General features: G+C 42.5%; 1 protein-coding gene across 1 annotated transcript in view; it reads left to right on the top strand.

Annotated features, from left to right (window-relative positions):
• Positions 1–14,468, top strand: part of SPIDR (scaffold protein involved in DNA repair) — an 801,106-nt gene extending 786,638 nt beyond the window's left edge. The window contains exons 17-20 of the mRNA XM_069731306.1: positions 144–237; positions 10,624–10,738; positions 12,794–12,847; positions 14,255–14,468. Coding sequence (XP_069587407.1) covers positions 144–237; positions 10,624–10,738; positions 12,794–12,847; positions 14,255–14,383 — 392 coding nt within the window. The 3' untranslated portion in view covers positions 14,384–14,468. The remainder of the gene's footprint in view (positions 1–143; positions 238–10,623; positions 10,739–12,793; positions 12,848–14,254) is intronic.
• The last annotated feature ends 737 nt before the right edge of the window (positions 14,469–15,205 follow it).

Consider the following 15,205-nt stretch of genomic DNA (forward strand, 5'->3'; position numbering starts at 1 on the left):
ACCGGAGGGTTTGTCTTTAAGAGACTTATTTTTTCTGTTATGTACACATTTTTATAAATCTACTTTTGTACATGATATAAACATATATCCAATCAGACTTCATCTAAGTACTTAACAATTATCTATTAATTTTTTTTCTACAGGGATAGTTAATGGAGTAAATGACAGAGAATCGTATTCTTGGCCAGTGTGCAATCTTTGTGGAAGCAATGAACTGCGACCTTTGACCCCCAAAAGGTAACACTTATTTGGCTGCAGTAACATATCATTTAATTTGCTGCGTATTACCATTACATATAAAGCTAAGTTCACATTTGCTTCTGAGCTTCCCCCACCTGGTATACATGACCACCATCCCCATCCTGGTATACATGGCCAACATCACCATCCTGGTATACGTGGCCCTTCCATACTGATACACATGGCAACCATCATGCTCTACACATAAAAACAATTCTACTTACCTTCCTGTTCTGATACAAGCAGCTGTCTGCAGTGTGTAAGTAGCGAGTGGTGTCACTGCCATACACTCTCGCACGCTAAAGGTACTGTCACACTAGACGATATCGCTAGCGATCCGTGACGTTGCAGTGTCCTCGCTAGCGATATCGTCCAGTGTGACAGGCAGCAGCGATCAGGCCCCTGCTGGGAGATCGCTGGTCGGGGAAGAAAGTCCAGAACTTTATTTCGTCGCTGGACTCCCTGCAGACATCGCTGAATCGGCGTGTGTGACACCGATTCAGCGATGTCTTCACTGGTAACCAGGGTAAACATCGGGTAACTAAGCGCAGGGCCGCGCTTAGTAACCCGCTGTTTACCCTGGTTACCAGCGTAAAAAAACAAACAGTACATACTTACATTCAGCTGTCTGTCCCTTGCCGTCTGGTTCCTGCCTTGACTGCTGGTCGTAGTGAAAGCAGAGCACAGCCACAGCAGTGAGTCACCGCTGTGTGACTCACCGCTGTGCTGTGCTTTCACTTTCACTTTACGGCCAGCAGTCAGTGCAGGGACCAGACGGCAAGGGACAGACAGCTGAATGTAAGTATGTACTGTTTGTTTTTTTACGCTGGTAACCAGGGTAAACATCGGGTTACTAAGCGCGGCCCTGCGCTTAGTTACCCGATGTTTACCCTGGTTACCGGGGACCTCGGATCGTTGGTCGCTGGAGAGCGGTCTGTGTGACAGCTCTCCAGCGACCAAACAGCGACGCTGCAGCGATCCGGATCGTTGTCGGTATCGCTGCAGCGTCGCTAAGTGTGACGGTACCTTTAGGTCAGCTGCCGGAATAGTCACTGCTCTCCACACCCAGGATTACGGGAGTGGAGAACAGTGAATATTCATTTTCTTTAATAGCGGGCATACGTGATCGCCCAGTGGTTGCGGCTAAAACAATAAATATTCACTGCTCTCTATGCCCATGGGAGTGGAGAGTAGTGAATATTCATTCTCTTTAATAGCGGGCACATATGATCAACCAGCTAACACTACACCCACTATTAAAGAAGATGAATAGTTACTGCTCCCCACACCCAGTCCCTTCCACCTCTCGGTGCTGGCTTCAGTGCATAGAGGTGGGATATATACAGTGGCATGTAAAAGTTTGGTCACCCCTGGTCAAAATTACTGTTATTGTGAACAGTTAAGCAAGATGAAGATGGAATGTTCTCTAAAAGACCTTAAGTTAAAGATGACACATTTCTTTTGTATTTTAGGCAAAAAATATATTTTCATCTTTTACATTGAAAACATTATAATACAGAAAATGGGCAAATGCAAAAGTTTGGGCACCCTGCATGGTTAGTACCTAGCAGTACCCCCTTTTGCAAGTGTCACAGCTTGTAAACACTTTTTGTAGTAAGCCAAGAGTCTTTAAATTCTTGTTTGAGGGATTTTCATCCATTCTTCCTTGGAAAATTCTTCCAGCACTGTGAGATTCCTGGGTCATCTTGCATGCACTGCTATTTTAAGGTCGAGCCAAATATTTTCCATGATGTTCAGATCAGGGGACTGTGAGGGCCATTGTAAAACCTTCGGCTGTTAACAGGGCGTCAATAAAATGGTGCCAGAGGTGGCGCATGTGGAGATTGAGATTTCGGCTATAAATTAAGCCGAAGTCCCAGACACAGGACGCAGGCTCCCACTGCCCACTCTCTGCACACAAGCAGCGTCGCATAATTTTAAAAAGGAGGCAGGTCACTGAATAATCAGTGATTTGCACAAGAAAGGCTGGTGGAGGGCGGAGAACGAGAAGAAGACCCTGCTCTCTTGTCCCGCCCGGAAGCACACAAGATGTCATTTTCTGAAAACTTCATAAGTTGAGTATTAAACAACCACTGAGCAGATCCCTTCACATCAGGTATCTTATCAATCTGCATGACAGCGCCATTATAGCCATGTCTTTAGTTTATATGTCTCAATCCTGCTGACAGGTTCTTTTTAAGGTTTTTGTGTCATTAACCGATTTAATATTTCAATCATTTTGCAAAAATTAATTAGGAACCACATTCTCTATAGAAATACACTATATGTATCTACATGTATAATAATAATAATGTATCTTTTGATAATGACCAAAGCAGCATCTTTATATAGACTGGTGGGCCTGATTTCTGGTCGTCTTCACTTACCGTTGCGCTAAAAATGTTACATACCCCAGCAGAATTTTTGTTTTCTTGGCCTTTTTTCAGAGAAAATGAATGATAACACCAAAACCTTTTCTCCACTCATGGTTAGTGGTCGGGTGAAGCCATTTATTGTCAAACTACTGTGTTTTTTTCTTTTAAAATCATAATGACAACCCAAAACATCCAAATGACCCTGATCAAAAGTTCACATTCCCTGGTGATTTTGGCCTTATAACATGCACAGACGTTGACACAAATGGGTTTGAATGGCTACTAAAGGTAACATCCTCACCTGTGACTTGTTTGCTTGTAATCAGTGTGTGTGCATAAAAGCTGAGTGAGATTCTGGGATCCAGACAGACTCTTGCATCTTTCATCCAGCCTCTGATGTTTCTGGATTGTAAGCAATTGGAAAAGCAAAAGAATTGTCAACAGATCTACGGGAAAAGGTAGTTGAACTGTATAAAACCGGAAAGGGATAAATAAAAGATATCCAAGGAATTGATAATCCCAATCAGCAGCATTCAAACTGATTAACAAATGGAAAATCAGGGGCTCTGTAAAATCAAAACCAGGTTGACCAACAAAAATATCATCCACAACTGCCAGGAAAATTGTTCAGGATGCAAAGAAAAACCCACAAATAACATCAGCTGAAATACAGGACTCTCTGAAAACTAGCAGTGTGGCTGTTTCAAGATGCACAATAAGGAGGCACTTGAAGAAAAATGGACTACATGGTCGAGTTGCCAGAAGAAAGCCATTACTGCACAAATGCCTCAAAGTATCTCGCCTACAATACGCAGAACAGCACAGAGACAAGCCTCAAAACTTCTGAAACAAGGTAATTTGGAGTGATAAGACCAAAATTTAACTTTTGGCCACAACCATAAACGTTACATTTGGAGAGAGGTCAACAAGGCCTATGATGAAAGGAACACCATTCCTACTGTACAGCACAGAAGTGGATCGGTGATATTGTCAAAGTTGAATGAAGTATGAAAATCAGGGTGAGACTGATAAGTTAAACTTATCAGTCTCACCCTGATTTTCATACTATCTATTGGATTGGTGGTCATAGCTTTTTTATTTTTTTATTGTTTTCAAAGTTGAAGGAAAGATGAATGCAGCACGTTATCAGCAAATACTGGAGGCAAATTTGCGATCATCAGCCCGGAAGCTGTACATGGGACGTACTTGGACGTTCCAACATGACAATTATCCAAAACACAAGGCTAGGTCGACCTGTCATTGGCCACAGCAGAACAAAGTGAATGTTCTGGAGTGGCTATCTCAGTCACCTGACCTCAGTATCATTGAACCACTCTGGGGAGATCTCAAGCGCACAGTTCATGCTAGACAGGCCAGGAATTTACAGGAACTGTAGGATTTTTGCCAATCTGAGAAAATAAAGAACCTCATCCACAACTACCACAAACGACTTCAAGCTGTCATTGATCTTAGAGGGGGCAGTACACGGTATTAAGAAATGGGGTATGTAAACTTTTGATCAGGGTCATTTGAATGTTTTGGTTTGTCATTATGAGTTAAAAAGAGAAACACAGTAGTTTGACAATAAATTGCTTCACCTAACCACTACATGAGTGGAGAAAAAGTTTTGGTGTTAGGCTGTGTGCCCACGTTGCGTTTTTTTATGCGTTTCTGCCGCTTTTTTTGCCGCAGCGGAAACACTTAAAAACGCTTAAAAAACGCATTCCCATGCAATCCTATGGGATTGCGCAGTTGCTGTGCCCATGCTGCCGATTTTCCCGCTGCGGAATCGAATAGTGGTAAAATCCGCAGCATGTTCATTATTTCTGCAGAATGGCGTCGATTCCACAGCCATAGGATTGCATTGAAACGCTCACTTTACGCATGTGGCTATGCCCACCATGCGTACAATAAGCGCTTCATGTGCGTATGGTACCCAGGATCTGGAGGAGAGGAGACTCTCCTTCATGCCCTGGGATCCATATTCATGTAAAAAAAAAAGAATTAAAATACAAAATAGGGATAGACTTACCTTCTGATGGCCCCCGGAGTCCTCCCGCCTCTCAGCGGTGCACGCGGCGGCTTCCGTTCCCAGGGATGCATTGTGCGAATCACCTGAGATGACGTCGCGGTCACGTGACTGTGACGTCACAAAGGTCCTTCGCGCAAAGCATCCCTGGGAACGGAACGTACCGGGAGCGCTGCTGAGGAGATCAGGGGCCGTCGAAAGGTGAGAATAACCATATTTTTATTTTTTTTAATTATTTTTAACTTTCTATCTTTTACTATTGATGCTGCTTAGGCAGCATCAATAGTAAAAAGTTGCTCTCACTTGTCAAGCACTATGCTTGACAAGTGCGACCAACCTGTCAATCACTTTTCCAAGCGATGCTTCAAATCGCTTGGAAAACGCAAGCATTCTGCAAGCTAAAAATGCTTGCAAAACGCTTGTGTTTTGCGGGAAAACGCATGCGAATTCTGCATGCGTTTTACCTGTGGCGGCGTATGTAAACTTTTGAGCACAACTGTATTTGTTCCATCTCATAATCAATTGTTGTTCTGGGAGTTCGTAAATTATTTGTGGCAGGATACTCAGGTTCAACATCTAGTCAGCAATCAATACTTACTTGTGTGTTCAGAGAGTGCGCAGCACAAGTTTATCACCTAACAGTGGAATTTGAGCCTTCTTTAATGCTTTTCCAAGAAAAACTGGGGCTATAACTCAATACATCTGGTGCCAGTTGCACTACAGGACTGTCTCTTGTATATAATCAAAGTTGGTGACTTGCTGTATACCTTGTAGAGGAAGACATGGGGATGATGTTGGCCTAAATTGTCAGTCAAGTGGCAAAAGAACTGCAAAGATTCCTGTATATAGTAAAGTCGTGGGAAATGTCTGAATTTACTGTACATTTACAGACTGTTCACAGCAGGAGATCACCCTTGGTGTATCTACCTTTTCCTTGCTGCAACCCATTATCTAAAGAGGTGTCATTTTTGTAGAGAGGAAGAGGATAAGAACTCTGTCACCTATTAAAGATAGCAATCCTAAAAGTCAATATAGACCCTTTTCCTTCAGGAGTGGACGATTTTACTTTTTTTTTTTTAGTTTTTTCCTGTCCTACTTCCAAGCGCCATATGAGGTCTTGTATTTTGCGAGAAGAGTTGTAGTTTTGAATCACACCCTCCATTTTATCATGTGATGCACTGGAAAGCAGGAAAAAAATCCAAGTGCGTTGAAATTGCAAAAAAAGTGCAATTACACAATTGTTTTTTATTTACCATGTTCATTATAAGATAAAACTGACCTGGCAATATAATTCTCCAGGTAAGTAGGATTTTTATTATTTAAGTGGTGAAAAAAATTTTGGACACTTGTAGAAAAAAAGTTTTGCTTGTGTCACCATGTTCCAGGACGTAATGTTTACAGTTTTCAGGATATTGGGCTGGGTGAGGGCTTAGTTTTTGCGCCATGAGCTGACATTTTTACTGATACCATTTTGGGGTAGATACAGTGTTTTTATCTCCTCTTATTACAATGTTGTGGCACCAAAAAAAACGTAATTTTGTTGTTTCTATTTTATTTCTTGTTACGACATTTACGGACCAGATTCATTTAAGTTATATTTTGCTAGATCAGACTTTTAGGAACTCAGCGATACCAAATATGTTTTTTTTTAATTGTTTGATTTTTAATGTATATTTTTTTTTCATATTTTTAAAACTTTTTTTTTTTACTTTTTTCTGTATTTAACCCCTTCACCCCCAAGGGTGGTTTTGCACGTTAATGACCGGGCCAATTTTTACAATTCTGACCACTGTCCCTTTATGAGGTTATAACTCTGGAACGCTTCAACAGATCCCAGTGATTCTGACATTGTTTTCTCGGGACATATTGTACTTCATGATAGTGGTAAAAATTCTTTGATAGTACCTGCGTTTATTTGTGAAAAAAACAGAAATTTGGCGAAAATTATAAAAATTTCGCAATTTTCCAAATTTGAATTTTTATGCAATTAAATCACAGAGATATGTCACACAAAATACTTAATAAGTAACATTTCTCACATGTCTACTTTACATCAGCACAATTTTGTTGTTTTTTTTGTTAGGGAGTTATAAGGGTTAAAAGTTAACAAGCAATTTCTCATTTTTACAACACCATTTTCTTTTAGGGACCACATCTCATTTGAAGTCATTTTGAGGGGTCTATATGATAGAAAATACCCAAGTGTGACACCATTCTAAAAACTGCACCCCTCAAGGTGCTCAAAACCATATTTAAGAAGTTTATTAACCCTTCTGGTGTTTCACAGGAATTTTTGGAATGTTTAAATAAAAATGAACATTTAACTTTTTTTCACAAAAAATTTACTTCAGCTCCAATTTGTTTTATTTTACCAAGGGTAACAGGAGAAAATGGACCCCAACGGTTGTTGTACAATTTGTCCTGAGTACACTGATACCCCATATGTGGGGGTAAACCACTGTTTGGGCGCATGACAGAGCTCGGAAGCGAAGTAGCGCCATTTGATTTTTCAATGCAAAATTGACTGGAATCGAGATGGGACGCCATGTTGCGTTTGTAGAGCCCCTGATGTGCGTAAACATGGAAACCCCCCACAAGTGACACCATTTTGGAAAGTAGACCCCCTAAGGAACTTATCTAGAGGTGTGGTGAGCACTTTGACCCACCAAGTGCTTCACAGAAATTTATAATGCAGAACCGTAAAAATAAAAAATCATATTTTTCCACAAAAATGATCTTTTTGCCCCCAATTTTTTATTTTCCCAAGGGTAAGAGAAGAAATTGGACCGCAAAAGTTGTTGTACAATTTGTCCTGAGTACGCTGATACCCCATATGTGGGGGTAAACCACTGTTTGGGCGCATGGGAGAGCTCGGAAGAGAAGGAGCGCCGTTTGACTTTTCAATGCAAAATTGACAGGAATTGAGATGGGACGCCATGTTGCGTTTGGAGAGCCACTGATGTGCCTAAACATTGAAATCCCCCACAAGTGACACCATTTTGGAAAGTAGACCCCCTAAGGAACTTATCTAGATGTGTGGTGAGCGCTTTGACCCACCAAGGGCTTCACAGAAGTTTATAATGCAGAGCCGTAAAAATAAAACAAAATTTTTTTCCCACAAAAATTATTTTTTAGCCCCCAGTTTTGTATTTTCCCGAGGGTAAGAGGAGAAATTCGACCCCAAAAGTTGTTGTCCAATTTGTTCTAAGTACGCTGATACCCCATATGTGGGGGGGAACCACCGTTTGGGCGCATGGGAGGGCTCGGAAGGGAAGGAGTGCCATTTGGAATGCAGACTTAGATGGAATGGTCTGCAGGCGTCACATTGCGTTTGCAGAGCCCCTAATGTACATAAACAGTAGAAACCCCCCACAAGTGACCCCATATTGGAAACTAGACCCCCCAGGGAACTCATCTAGGTGTGTTGTGAGAACTTTGAACCCCCAAGTGTTTCACTACAGTGTATAACGCAGAGCCGTGAAAATAAAAATCTTTTTTTTTCCTCCAAAAATTATTTTTTAGCCCCCAGTTTTGTATTTTCCCAAGGGTAACAGGAGAAATTGGACCCCAAAAGTTGTTGTCCTATTTGTCCTGAGTACGCTGATACCCCATATGTTGGGGTAAACCCCTGTTTGGGCACACGGGAGAGCTCGGAAGGGAAGGAGCACTGTTTTACTTTTTCAACGCAGAATTGGCTGGAATTGAGATCGGACGCCATGTCGCGTTTGGAGAGCCCCTGATGTGCCTAAACAGTGGAAATCCCCCAATTATAACTGAAACCCTAATCCAAACACACCCCTAACCCTAATCCCAACAGTAACCCTAACCACACCTCTAACCCTGACACATCCCTAACCCTAATCCCAACCCTATTCCCAACTGTAAATGTAATCTAAACCCTAACCCTAACTTTAGCCCCAACCCTAACCCTAGCCCTAACCCCAGCCCTAACCCTAGCCCTAATAGGAAAATAGAAATAAATACATTTTTTTTATTTTTCCCTAACTAAGGGGGTGATGAAGGGGGGTTTGATTTACTTTTATAGCGGGTTTTTTAGCGGATTTTTATGATTGGCAGCCGTCACACTGAAAGACGCTTTTTATTGCAAAAAATATTTTTTGCGTTACCACATTTTGAGAGCTATAATTTTTCCATATTTTGGTCCACAGAGTCATGTGAGGTCTTGTTTTTTGCGGGACGAGTTGACGTTTTTATTGGTAACATTTTCGGGCACGTAACATTTTTTGATCGCTTTTTATTCCGATTTTTGTGAGGCAAAATGACCAAAAACCAGCTATTCATGAATTTCTTTTGGGGTAGGCGTTTATACTGTTCCACGTTTGGTAAAATTGATAAAGCAGTTTTATTCTTCGGGTCAGTACGATTACAGCGATGCCTCATTTATATCATTTTTTTACGTTTTGGCGCTTTTATACGATAAAAACTATTTTATAGAAAAAATAATTATTTTTGCATCGCTTTATTCTCAGGACTATAACTTTTTTATTTTTTTGCTGATGATGCTGTATGGCGGCTCGTTTTTTGCGGGACAAGATGACGTTTTCAGCAGTACTATGGTTATTTATATCTGCCTTTTTGATCGCGTGTTATTCCACTTTTTGTTCGGCCGTATGATAATAAAGCGTTGTTTTTTGCCTCGTTTTTTTTTTTTCTTACGGTGTTTACTGAAGGGGTTAACTAGTGGGCCAGTTTTATAGGTGGGGTCGTTACGGACGCGGCAATACTAAATATGTGTACTTTTATTGTTTGTTTTTTTTATTTAGATAAAGAAATGTATTTATGGGAATAATATTTTTTTTTCATTATTTAGTAATATTTTTTTTTTATTTTTTTTACACATTTGGAAATATTTTTTTTTACTTTGTCCCGGGGGGGAAGACATCACAGATCGGTGATATGACAGTTTGCACAGCACTCTGTCAGATCACCGATCTGTCTCAGAGCAGGCTCTGTGAAGCCACCTCCCTCCCTGCAGGACCCGGAGGCCGTGGCCATCTTGGATCCGGGCCTGCTACAGGGAGGTAGGTAGGGAGACCCTCGCAGCAACACGATCACATCGCGTTGCTGCGGGGGGCTCATGGAAGCCCGCAGGGAGCCCCCTCCCTGCGCGATGCTTCCCTGTACCGCCGGCACATCGCGATCGTGTTTGATCGCGGTGTGCCGGGAGCGGTCTGTGACCGCTCCTGGCACATTGTGCCGGATTTCAGCTGCGATCGACAGTTGACACCCGGACGCGATCGGCCGCACTCCCCCCGTGAGCGCGGCCGATCGCGTATGACATACTATCCCGTCGGTGGTCATAGGGGCCCACCCCACCTCGACGGGATAGTACGTCTAATGTCAGAAAGGGGTTAAGGGGACTTGAAAGCTTTGGTCATTTGGTCACTTGTGCTATATATAGCACGACATCAGCACTACTACCTAAAGAGAAAATCGCGATCACCTGTGAACATCATCTACATAAATTTAGGCTTTACCTTTAGAGAAGTGTTCACACTAGATAGGTTCCCAGCAAACCCGAGATCGCCTTGTCGTTGGCTGCTGGGCATGCATGAATTGGCTAAATTATGTGCTCAGTATCTCCATTTTTTTTCTTACTATCTAGAGCAGTACAGTTATTCATATTTCATATACTTCATATTTACATGCTTTAGCACTACAGAGTGCAACCTTATTTGTTTGCAGTGTAGAGAGAACATAATTGGGGACCTGTAACATTCAAATGTAGTTTTTGGAAATGTTTTAGCTGATACGTCTAATAGAATTTACTCCTATTTGTAAGATAAGCAAATAAAACTAATAATTCAAAAAAATTCTGTAAGGATATGTTTTGCTATCCAGGTTTCAAATATAGTGATGATGACCGTGTCGCCAATGTTTAGATGAAGATTTACATCCTATTGTATCCCTATAATGTTCCTTCATGTCTCAGTAATTATTTTACGTTGTTTTTTCCAGATGCCAATTCTACTGTTGTCAGTGCAGTTCGGATGTGAGCTCTCCGGTTATCAGGATGCAACTGGAAGTATTTCTACAATGTCAAGGAAGGCCACAATGTAAAGTGAGATTAAAGGTAAGCCTTGGATATCCTTTGCACATACAGAGGTAGCCTCTGGACACTGGCAGGCATGTGGGTTATAAACAGCCTAAAGGTACTGTCACATTTAGCGACGCTGCAGCGATCTAGACAACAATCCCGATCGCTGCAGCGTCGCTGTGTGGTCGCTGGAGAGCTGTCACACAGACAGCTCTCCAGCGACCAACTATGCAAAGTCCCCTGGTAACCAGGGTAAACATCGGGTTACTAAGCGCAGGGCCGCGCTTAGTAACCCGATGTTTTTCCTGGTTACCAGCATAAACGTAAAAAAAAAAAAAAAAACACTACATACTTACATTCCGGTGTCTGTCCCCCGGCGCTGTGCTTCTCTGCACTGACTGTGAGCGCCAGCCGGAAAGCACAGCGGTGACGTCACCGCTGTGCTCTGCTTTCCGGCCGGCGCTCACAGTGCAGAGAAGCACAGCGCCGGGGGACAGACACCGGAATGTAAGTATGTAGTGTTTGTGGGTTTTTTTACGTTTACGCTGGTAACCAGGGTAAACATCGGGTTACAAAGCGCAGCCCTGCGCTTAGTAACCCGATGTTTACCCTGGTTACCAGTGAAGAAATCGCTGAATCGGCGTCACACACGCCGATTCAGCGATGTCTGCGGGAGTCCAGCGACGAAATAAAGTTCTGGACTTTCTGCTCCGACCAACGATGGCACAGCAGGATCCTGATCGCTGCTGCCTGTCAAACTCAACGATATCGCTAGCCAGGACGCTGCAACATCACGGATCGCTAGCGATATCGTTCAGTGTGACGGTACCTTAAGGCCCTATGTAAGGGCAGCATGTGGCTCAGTGGTTAGCACTGTAGCCTTGCAGCACTGGGGTTCTGGGTCCATATCCCACCAAAGACAACATTTGCAAGGAGTTTGTATGTGCTTCCCATGTATGTGTGGGTTTCCTCCCACTTTACAAAGACATACTGATAGAGGATTTAGATTGTGAGCCCCACTGGGAACAGTGACACTGATTATGATGTCTGTAAAGCGCTGTGAAATTAATGACGCTATTTAAGCAAGTATAATATAAGAATAAACAGACACATTGCATCTGCAACCTCCACTTTGTGTAAAGTCATATGTAATACAGCACCAATGGCAACTTTTGGTCCTTACTATACATCCATAGCTCCTGTAAACTGGTGTCATTGGAAGGCCCATAGTGGTATGGCATACAGCCGCCAATTACCCTACAGCAAATAACTGACACATCTCTACCTGCTATAAGTAAAACTACAGTTTTGTTATATATGTAAACTAACTATGTGACCTTAGCCAAGCAAAAAAATAAGATTAAAAACTAAGATTAATACCAATGTCTACATTGTAATATAATTTCTTGAGTATCATTTCTTTAGTAATTTACACCTCTTTGTGGCTTAAATCATGATAACTTTTTGGCTGCGTCCCTTCCAGAAAAGATCTGCCCACTTTTCAAAAAGTGGTCCTAGTTGGTTGGGACTCGCGAAAAAAAACAGAAAAAAACAGGAAATATCACAAACATTTTTGCTTAACTATAAGGTGGGCAAAAATTCTGTGACATGTCAAACAGTTCTACATCAGAATTCTTGTGAAAACTGATGATTTCGGGTTAGAATTCTGCCCTGTATATCATGAAACCTTAATATGGCTACTGGTATACAATTCAAATGAATTGGCCCAAGCGGCTAATTTTGGTGGGTAGGACTAGTTGACCATCTAATGTGTTTGGTGCCACCCAGCTCTTCTTGCTTTTCCAAGGAGAAGGATCGGGTGTTGAATAAGGACACCTGATTTTTTTTTTGTTCCCAAGGGAGAGTGGCCACTGATAGAGGTTTCTGAAAGTGCTATTCCCTTGTCGACAAGATTATAGTGCAAGTGTAAGCCTGAAGTGGGAGGGGGACAGTTAGAACTGGCAGCTTTATGTCACAATTGTGTAATAAAAAGTATTAATAAAAAAATCTGATTGAAAAAAAGAACTGTCAGCTGTCTGATGAGCGTGCCGCCCACTGGCCAATAATTAACCTGTTTAACTTTTCCAACAGTTATGTGAAGAGACCATTTCTTCGATTTTGGGTTCTTGCTCAAGTGAAGATGGGGTAAGTCATGTTAAGTGGTTGTCCACTACTTTATCATTGGTGACCTATCCTTAAGATCGGTGGTCAGTCTGATTGGTCAGGGTCTGACACCCGGCATGCCCGCCGATCAACTCTTCTCGGTATTGGTGGTGGTGGCCACCAGCTGAAATTATCATTTGCGAAGCTGCTCTGTCATCTGATAGTCGCCATGGCCGGGTACTGAACATTCACTTCCTATTCAAATCAATAGGGGGGAATGTGCAGTTCCCTGCTGCAGCCACTATCAGATGACAGAGCAACTCCACTATTGGGCATTGCCGGCTGACACCGAAAACACCTGATTGGCGGGGGTGCCGGGCCTATCAGACATTGATGACCTATCCTAAGGATAGGTTGTCAATGATAAAGTAGTGGACAACCTCTTTAACTTCAGAATTCTTTAGTTGGTGAAAATCAGTATGTATGTGTATGTTACCACGCGAATGTTTTTTTTTTTTGGGGGGGAGGGGGGATGTTATGCCAAAGTTACACTGATATGATTATGCGCACATTACAGTAGATTTATCAATGCAAAGTGTCAGGTACTATGTACGAGTTGCCGAAGCTGCATGTTTCACAGCTGGAACACATGCAGGGATTGCCTAATAAACACGTAATCTCTGTATGTATTGCGACTGTCGAACAGCCACGAGACATGCAGCCGCCGTGACTTGTACGTAGTAGTCAAGCACACGGAAAACAATATTAGCACCTGAAAATGCTCGGATATCACCTTATACCAGCACGTTCGCTCATCACTATTAATAAGTCATCTTCCCTACTTTGTGCTAGAATTTAATATAGAAAAAGCAATAGAATTCCAGACATGAGTGTCAGCAGCTCCCATTGGGATTCTATATAGCCCTATCAGGGCAGGGAAGGGGATGTTGGGTCACTGATTTCTGTCATTCCAAGATCTTCACGTGGACAGTAACAAAAGTGCTGACCAACCTCTATATCAGCCAGATGGTGCAATATTATCTGTATAAATAGAATATTCTGGTATATTTGCAGCGTGATCCTGTAATGATGTAACGGTCGTCACCATGCTGCCAGACTGTGAGGTCACATCGGTGCTCAGCACCATATAGTGAGGGGTGTGATACAAGTGTGTTAGTCGTTCTATTGAGCTGAGTACATGGAAAAAGAGAATAATCGAGCGCAGTAACCTTTGCTAGCAATGTGGAGAGAACTCTCCCTGACTGATCAGCAGCATACATTGTATAGTAATCCAGCAGGTTCCTGGCTCACCTGTGCTCAACTGTCTGAGCTGTAAAAGCCTCATAAACTGGGAGAGGTAGGTGCTGCCTGATTTTATCTTAGTTATGTGCTGCTTTGGACAGAATGTACAGTGCTGTTTGCTGAGTACACTTTGCCTTTTATCTGCAGCGCTACGAGGTGACTGCTGTACTGGGGAAGGAACTGGGCCCAGTCCACTGCTACGTCCAGTGTGCGGCCAGCATGGTGATCCTGGAGGAGATCAGTCTTCTACAAGCCGGATCCGCTGGAGATCAGTGACTAGCGGCCCTTGCCTGTACTCGGACTGGCAGCGCCTCATATTTTTGCTTATAGAAATATGTAAATTAAAGCCATTTGCTATGTTAACCATTTGTGTTTGTTTTCTTGCCCTGCTTGTTGTATTATAAAGCTTCTCCCCCTGCCATATTGATAACACCAACCCTGATGAAAAGTGTGGTGTCGGCGACCATGATTGTTGTCACCCAGCTTTCCCAAAATGTACTACATATGGAATAACTACACTAATGACAGTGGAGTCTGGTACAGTGAGTAAATACGCCGTGCACCACTGATGATGTCCAGGTCCAGAAGTGTGTGCATTCAGAGCAGCGCTCACTATTAGGCCACGCTCACACATTCAGTATTTGAGATCAGTATTTGTAATCAAACCAGGAGTGGGTGATAAAGGCAGAAGTGGTGACATGTTTCCGTTATACTTTTCCTGTTCCACTCCTGATTTTGGCTTACAAAAAGACTCAAATACTCAGTGTGTGACCATGGCCTAACACGGGGATTACTCCTGAGCTATGAAAGGAGACTCCTGCAATACAAGGTGGAGACCGCTCATAGGTTTGTGTGTAGGGGATGCGCTTCGGTTCACATTTACCACTGCCATCAATCTGTTTAGATAACATGGCTGATACCACAACACCATATTTTTACAAGGATTTAACATTTTTAGGATTTGTTAACCCCTAATGTGTCACACATTCGCTAACAGTGTGATGGTCAATGACCACTTGTGACAGTCATCTTTTATTTTACACTGTACCCTGTGGATATGTGCACACGGAGCCTTTTTGCAAAGTTTTCAGAGCAGAA

The sequence above is a fragment of the Ranitomeya imitator genome, chromosome 6, assembly GCF_032444005.1.
Source record: "Ranitomeya imitator isolate aRanImi1 chromosome 6, aRanImi1.pri, whole genome shotgun sequence".
Lineage (NCBI taxonomy): Eukaryota > Metazoa > Chordata > Amphibia > Anura > Dendrobatidae > Ranitomeya > Ranitomeya imitator.